This window comes from Egretta garzetta, unplaced genomic scaffold (assembly GCF_000687185.1).
Source record: "Egretta garzetta isolate BGI_Z169 unplaced genomic scaffold, ASM68718v1 scaffold197, whole genome shotgun sequence".
In the NCBI taxonomy this organism is placed as follows: domain Eukaryota; kingdom Metazoa; phylum Chordata; class Aves; order Pelecaniformes; family Ardeidae; genus Egretta; species Egretta garzetta.
In genome coordinates, this window is record NW_009260274.1 from 1,488,278 (window position 1) to 1,496,351 (window position 8,074).

An 8,074-nucleotide genomic window follows, 5' to 3' on the forward strand; every position below is an offset into this window, starting at 1 on the left:
TGGCGTGGAGCGGGGCGGCAGGTGGACACATTAACGGAGGGGCCAGGCTCCCAGCTAAACCCCCAGCCCCGTGCTCAGCCACCGTGCCCCAGCACGGCACCTGCCCCAGCCATGGACCCGGTCCCAGAGATGAAGAGGTACGTGGATTTTGGAAAGGAGAGAGGGTGCGCGTTTCCCCAGCAGCAGATGTGCCCGTGTCCTGGGAGGGGTGGGGGCTGAGTGAGCCTTTGTAAGGAGACCTTTCATAGAATCATAGAATTGTTTAGGTTGGAAAAGACCTTTAAGGTCATCAAGTCCAACCATTAACCTAGCACTGCCATCCCACCACTAAACCATGCCCCTTAGAGCAGCCCAAGTTTAGGTGTAATGATATTACAAGGTATGAAGATGTTCTTGCAATTTGTGTTGCTAGAAACGTCTTGAACTTCACAACTTTTTCAACTTAAAGGTGCTGCATCACTTAAAGCAACACTGTGAATTCCCTCTGTGCCCTGCTCCTGCAGTCCATGATGCAACCTGCTCGGTTCACAGAGGGGAAGATGCTTGCTTAATCTTGGTAACGGCGAGCTCTGACTTAGCCAGGAGCTGCGGCAGGACGAGCCGTGCCCTCGAGCATCCCCCTCCCTGGCAGTCATGGCTTCGGTCCTGCTGCTGGCTATGGGGGTCCTGCAATGGGCAGTACCAGCCCAAAGTATTGCAGTCAGTTTTCAGATCTAGGCTAGATTTTAAGCCAGATTATAGAGGAAGTCCATTTGTTCCCAGCAATAATTAAGTCTGTTTCACCTACCCAGCAACAAGCATTAATCAATCCTGGAAACCCTGCCTGGGGAGAAATGGCAAAAATCTCGGTGGAAGAGTTAAGTTGGCATCATCTGGCCTGGTGAATACTTGTGCCGCAGTCTGTCCAGGTCACCTGTCAGGTCTGCTGGGGTGGCTGGAAACATTTGACCGGTCAGAAATGGAGTTCGTGTCCCCAGACCCCAAGAGCAGTTCCTCTCTGCAGAGGGGAAGCCACGCTACCCCTCGGCATTTTAGTGGGAGATTTATTCTGAAAACCATCTCACTCAGTTCAGCCAGCTGAGAGGACAAACTAGTCCTCTGTTTTGACAGGCAGAGATAGAAGGGGTCAGAGAGTTGAGTGGAAATTGGAGGGACTGGCCTGCAGCCAAGCCAGAGCTTATGGAGGAGGCTGAGTTCAGGCTCGTTACTGCTGAACTTCTGCGAGGTCTCTTCTGGGAGGGGGGGTGAGGCCAAGGTGGTGGAACCGAGACCTTTGATGCACCTCTTGGGAGCTAGGTATGAGGCTTTGGCAGTGAGCTTGGATGAAATCAACTGCTCCTGCAGGACTCTGGCAGTGCCCCAGCGTCCCTGGACTTCTGCTTCACCTTAGTCTTTCCTTGCCTTCATCAACCAAAGCTATTTGCACGTGCAGCCTCTTCCTTGCTACCTGCTAGCCCAGCCATTACATATTTGTATCTCAAAGCCCTACCACAAGACTCCCTTTTTTTTTTTCCCACCTCCAGGGTTGTTTCTCATTCACGCAGGAGTTTTCTCCCTGGCAGAGGGGACTCGGGGGCTGCTTACTGCTATTGCAGACTGCTCGTCACGAAACATTTTCTAATGGCAAAGCTTTGGGAGCAGCACCGTGCCTAAACACAGGTTGTACAGGAATATCACCCCTAAGTCTTGCTGTGCATCTCAATATTGATATGTCATTACCCAGAAGATGACTATTCCCCTTGCATGGATAGCCTTACCCCAACACTTTCTTTGCAGAAGTGAGGTCCTTGCTCCAGTTCAATTTCATCCCTTCCTTTTGCTAGTGGCACCTCATCCATATTTTATAGATGAGGCACGTTGTCAGAGGAAAATGAAGATGTGACTTCATTGCTGGAAATCTTCATAAAAAGCTCCAAACTAAGAATGAAAACATATGACTGAATGAAAACATTTATGGTTAAATGACCTCCTTGACTTTTGCCCTTTGAGTCCTGTGCCTTCTACAAGTGACACGATGTAATATTTGCAGCCAGGCAAAACTGAAGTTAAAAAAAAAAAAAAAAGCAAAGCAAATAGGTCCCAGAAATATTGGGCCAAGCGGATCTTCCAGCATTTTAGATGCTGAAGCTCACTATAGCCTTTTCCTAATTTCACTGTTATTTCTTTTATTCCGTTCACCATTAAAGGTTTCACAGAGTGTGTAATATCAGTTTGTCTAATGCCTTCCCCTGCATCGACTGGCTAACGATTTGTCAGAGGGAGGACAGGCTTCCACAAGGCATCTCCGACAAGCACTGGTGCAGGTGGCCAGTCCCTTGCTGATGCTTACGGGTGATCAGCTAACCCAGGAGTTTTGACTTTCTTTAGTCTAGTAAAAAAAGAGCAAACAGCACTGCTTCTCAGGCGAGGAATATTTGTCCTGGAGCATCTTCCTTTTGTTCTGCATTTTCAATGCAGCTTCAAAAAAGTGTACAGGTTCTTCAAATAACTGAAGTGCTATACTTTCCTTACAGGAATAGGTTCCCCAGCATGAACTTTGAAGCAGAGATTCTGACAGCTCCACACGATAATTCAGGTATTTGGGAGAAAAAAAAAAAAAGGAGATGAAAGTAAAATGCCCACTCAGCTCGCTATCACTACAAACTCCTTTTGGAGTTACAGATTAATTAAAAAAAAAAAAAAAGACGATGCTAAACTGACTGCAATTCAGGTGATTTCAGGTGTATGTTAGGGTATTGTTCAAAGTGTTGAGGATAGATGTTGATATCTTTACCACCAATAGGGCTGGACATAGGGTCTCCATACATACCTACCAGAAACGCAGCTGCCAGTGATGAGTGGTTTTGGAAACAGCACAGGCATTCAATTTAAGATTGCACCGTCCTCTATGAGACATACGGAGTTTTCCTAACTAGTGGCAACTAAAGGCAGATGATAAATAACCAGCTCCTCAAAAGGCAAAAAAATGAGGATGAAGATGTTCTGCTGAGTCCTGTCCTTCATCCTCATTTCATTTAGGAGGACAAGCTGATTATTTTCCTGTTGAATGCTACCTTTCCAATGATGATCTCACACGTTGCGGCCGGCACTGTGACTGCCTTCCTACTGCAGCCCTTTGCCTGAGACAGACCCCAGAACCAGTACTCAGCTGCGTGGCATCTTCTCATGAGCCTCAAGTCTTAGTCTTATCATTGCACCTCAGATCCAAGCAGTTGGCCAGAGCTTGTACCCTTGCAGCAGCCCTGACATCAGGATGAGACAGCGGGAAAGTGAATTTTTGCAGTAATTGCTTGCAACCCCTTGAGTAGCCCTGGGTGTTGGTTCAGAGATAGAAATCTTGGTCTCAGCCACCCACATTTGAGCCTGTCCAAATGAAATGCTTTTGCTGTTGGTTGCCCTCCTGTCCGTCAGCTGCAGTTCCCAGCAGGGAATTCACCTCCCCATCGGTGCACTTCAGTCCATGCTGGCAGGAGTCCGAAATGAGGTGGACGGGGCTGACTACTTTTGGTTCAGCTGCAGGTGGCAGTTTTTGTGTTGCATCACCATTAATAGCAAGAGTGCGAATAGCTGGCTATTTCAGATACACCATCCAGCATGTGCGAGAGCAATGACCCCTCCAGATTTGGACCTGCTGTGCGATTCCCTTCTCCATCTTGGCTTGAGTTGTCCAGAAAAACACTCCAGTTACCTCCCTTTCTGCAAACCAAGTACCCACATCTAAGCAACTTCAGGAAATTATGGGGATATTTTCCCCAGGGAGACCTGTAGAAATGAGGCATTTAACAAATATGCAGATGTCACAGGGCATCTAAGATTTTTTTTCAAACCCTGAGTATGAACAGGTTGGAAAGTGTTCACATGAGCCCACCTGCTTGGACGGCTCCTGGGCCATGTGTCCTCCCTGCCATCTTCCTGAATCTCTGGCTTCGGTTGGGTTGGGTTGGGTTTCTTCCATGAGGTAAGTGCTTTGATCCTTCACTTGCCTTGAAGCCACTAACACACAATTTGTATTTATTTCTCAAGAGCTGTATGTGATCCCTTCCATGAGAAGTCTCACGGCCGAGGAGTATGTAGAAGCCTTTAAGACATTTTTGGATCATTCAACAGAGCATCAGTGCATGGATGAGTTCAACAAGGAAAAAATGCCCAACATCATGGCTGGGTAAGGAGCACTTCCACCAAAATGGGGAAAGCCATCTGTTATTTTGGGAGGGCAACCTGCATACAAGGGTCAGCAAACATGTTTAAGAATTTTCTGGGGCATGAATGAACTTTTAACGCTTTTCAATTTTAAGTCCCTTAATAGCAGTCTTTGGGATATTCTGTTTAACGATTCCAGAATATGTGTTATTTCAATTAATACACTGTTCTGCCTCTCAGCTTATGTTAAGGAAAGAATCAAGACCTCATTTTCATGTCCATCTCTTTTCATTAGCTCATTTTCCAAGGATTAAAGTATTTTTTGTTGTTTGGTTTTTTTCAAAAGAAAGCTCTCTCTTGTGTTCTCTCCCTGCGTTTGGGACTTCATCACACATCAGTCCAAACAGAAACACATCTCTAATTCTCTTCTAGTGACTAATTCTTGGTTTTCCCAATCCCCTAAAGACCTCCTTTTTTCTATCCTAAGCCGATTTGCATTGCTTAAGTACTAAATGATAATCAGTTTTGTGAAGTATTGATGTAATATATTAAGCCTGGATGACTGCAGATAAGTTTTAGAGCAGCCTAGATCCAAACCACAAGAAAGATCTTTCAAGTTCGGGTAATTTTTGGATGTTATGGAAACTGTATCCTCCACTGAGAAAAAAATTTAGGCAGGTAAATTTTTGTTCTCCAGATCAGATATGTAAAAAATAAGCAATAAGGTAATAATTAAAAAATAAATTGCATTGGGAAAATGTAATTGAAAAAAAATATTTATGTGAGTTTTAAATGATGCAAAACACTGTGGCTTCCTATGATGCTGATTGTGGGTCTGTCAAAGGGTCTTGACCATCATTAGGGCTAAAGCTCCTTGACTAGCTCACACCCTGCAGGATTCACTACTCTCTCCCCCCTTGTTGAATTGTTGCTGTGGTGTCTTGTGTGGTTGTGTATGGGAAACTCAATCCATCAGTCCATGCCCGAGAGCGGAATAAAGCCATAAAGCCTGTCACGGCAACGAGGCACCTCGAGCCCAGGCTCCTCATCCTCAAGCCAGGCTGTTATTAAATATTGGTTGGGTGGGTTTTTTGGATCTTTTCAGAACTAATTTTCCTAAAAGGTAAAAGTTATTGAAGATTTTGACCTTTCCTCCCGGTTTCAAACCAAGACAAATATTGAAAAAAAGAGGATTTCTAGTCATCTGTACAGCCTGTTTGTTTGGTTTTTTTTTTTTTTTTTTCCTGGGCATTTATATCCTATATTGGAAAACCAAACTTGTCTTTTGAGCGTACAGAGGTTTTGCCCCAGCTCACCTTGTCCCTGCAAGCCCATCTGGGGAGTGGTGCCCACCCCAGCCAGGCACAGCCCCGCTACCCCCCGAAGCAAATCCTTCTCCCTGGGGTTCCCTGAGGCCTTTTTGCATGGTGCCAGCCACAGCTTGAAGAAAACTTTCTGGCAGAAGAAGAGAAACCCTATATCCTGATGCCTACTGTACTGTGACATACGAGCTTGCTAATACAGGGCTGGCTCCTGCCACGCTGTTGGTTACTGCTGGCCTCCAAAGGGATGCTTGAATTTCCATCCCAAATCATGCGGCAAAACTCAGTTAAATTTCCGGGCCATTGTGGCATCTGAGATATTAGAATTAAAACATGAAGTTGTGGGACATAGTGTGGTGAAGTAACGTGTATTTATAATTTCAGTCTCGGCAACGGAAAACCGACTATAAATGTTCTGGGAGTTGGAAGTGGCACAGGTAAGGAGCTTAGCAGCACCACTAATGCTGGGGGATGGGTGGGGGGCCCTATGAGTAGCAGAAAGTGATACTGGAATTTTGAGCAATGGGGACAACTACTCAGGCATTGATAACAGTATTCCTCACTGAAGCAGAGAAGGGAAAACAGGGTGTAGAGCTGGGATGAGCGATGCTCCCTCCCTTCCTTCCCCATCTTCCTTATGAAACACTGCTGCTCAGATCTGCCCGAGAAGTGAGATGAGTGGGATGATTTTAGCTTAGTCTCTGCCTCTTGGTGACTCCCACCTGACTTTATATGTCTCAGGGCAAGGAGTCCTTCAGGTTAGGTACGAGAGCATCTTCATGAGGATGGAGCCACTCTTCTCAGTGGTGCCCAGCGACAGGACAAGGGGCAATGGGCACAAACTGAAACATGAGAGGTTTCAGTTGAACGTGAGGAAAAACTTTTTTACTTTGAGGGTGACAGAGCCCTGGCCCAGGCTGCTCAAGGGGGTTGTGGAGTCTCCTTCTCTGGAGATATTCAAAGCCCACCTGGATGATGTCCTGTGCACCCTGCTCTGGGTGAGCCTGCTTTATCAGGGGGGTTGGACTGGATGATCTCCCAAGGTCCCTTCCAACCCCTGCCATTCTGGGATTCTGTGATCTTCAAACCTTGTTGGAGCGAATTAGAGACATCTGAGAAGTTTGTTCCACCCCAAGTCCTGTCTTAGTCTATCCCACTTGAAGGGATGTCTCATTTTGCTTTGCTTTTAGGGATCCCAGGGGCCAAAGCTGGTCAGTGCTCTGCTCCAGGCAGTGCAAAACCAGGGCAGTGCAAAACCAGCTGGCCATGGCCATTAGCATGGGGCCTCGTTGGCATTTTCAAGACATGTTTCTTTGTTACTGCTGTGTTTTTATGCAGTGATAAGTAGGGTTTAACTGCAAATGATATTTCCTCCTAGAGAGAAACCCACCTTTTGGGAAAAAATAGCTTTAAAGCTGTTCTATGTTCTAAATGCTTTTGCATTTAAACAAAAAAAAAAAAAAAGAAAGAAAGAAAGTGGTGAAACATGCAGCTTTGCTCCTAGGGAAACTGGGAGAAAATAAAAAGTAGAGAAAAGAAGTGACAGTTTGATTTGTCGGAGTTTGCTTTTGCTTTAAAAAGTATTTTCAGCTGCATTTTAAGTGTTAATGGTTTCAAGTGAAAGTATTTTTCTCACTTGTTTTTGGATTGTTTTCCTGAGTAAGAGAAAAATAGCATTCAATTGTTTTCCCCAACTGGGAATATGTTGGAGCATATGAGAAAGCAAGGAGGAAGAAGTCATTCAGTTCTCAATTACACTCCATTTTCATTAAGTAATATAAAACCAAAAGCCTGACTCCAAGAAAACACAAGGGAACAATGAACTTTTTGCACCGTCCTCATTTCTTCTTATTTTCTCTTCAGATGTGCTAATGGAAAAATAAAACCCCTAAAATGTCCTGGGTTTCCCGGGTAGCTGCCCCTCACAGGCTCCCCCCCCCCTCAGCTTACCCACAGCTGTAGGAGCTGAACTTCTGCGGCCGGGCAGAGGAGTGAGCTAGGATGGCACAGAGCAAAAGGTTAGATCTGATCCCTGACCTTTCCAGCCTTGGACTCTGATTTCACAGAGCCCCCAGAACTAGTTTAGTTGACGAAAATGTTAATGGAGATTAGTGACCTGCTCCACATCCGAGAAGACTGCTGGTCAGTCCAGATCACATTTTTCTTGTTCACCTCGTGTTTTCCCATGGCTGGTTTCACTATCTCGGCGGAAACCTCCCAGGTAGTGCCAGCCCAGGCTGCTGTTTGCAGAGGGCTCTTGCTCCTGTTTCAGCCTTGCTGTGGTTAATGCTGAAGGGTTGCTGCTGGCAGGGCAAGCTGGAGTAGAGAAATTCCTGCTCTGAAGCACTGTATTTTACTGCTTGTTTTTGCAGACAACCCAGTTGAGGACATTATTACCTGCTCTTGCAAAGACTGGGTTTGGGCATTTTACAGAGATGGAGTAAAGAAACCCCAAACAACTTTTAAAATACTTGTTTGCTGTTGATATACCCATTCGCCACCCCCATCAGTGGCTCCAGGCCCCGGGGCAGTGATGCTCTGCCTCCTGCCTGCCCTGAGCCTGTGGGGACCCCACATCAGCACCTCTAATTGCCGGAGCTTCCCACCCCAAA

The 8,074-nt window shown here is 45.9% G+C and overlaps 1 protein-coding gene across 1 annotated transcript in view; it reads left to right on the plus strand.

Moving 5' to 3' along the window:
- Positions 1–26: 26 nt before the first annotated feature.
- Positions 27–8,074, plus strand: part of LOC104129539 (carnosine N-methyltransferase 2) — a 13,231-nt gene continuing 5,183 nt past the window's right edge. Inside the window, exons 1-4 of the mRNA XM_009642487.2 lie at positions 27–137; positions 2,514–2,575; positions 4,024–4,162; positions 5,847–5,899. Coding sequence (XP_009640782.1) covers positions 112–137; positions 2,514–2,575; positions 4,024–4,162; positions 5,847–5,899 — 280 coding nt within the window. The 5' untranslated portion in view covers positions 27–111. The remainder of the gene's footprint in view (positions 138–2,513; positions 2,576–4,023; positions 4,163–5,846; positions 5,900–8,074) is intronic.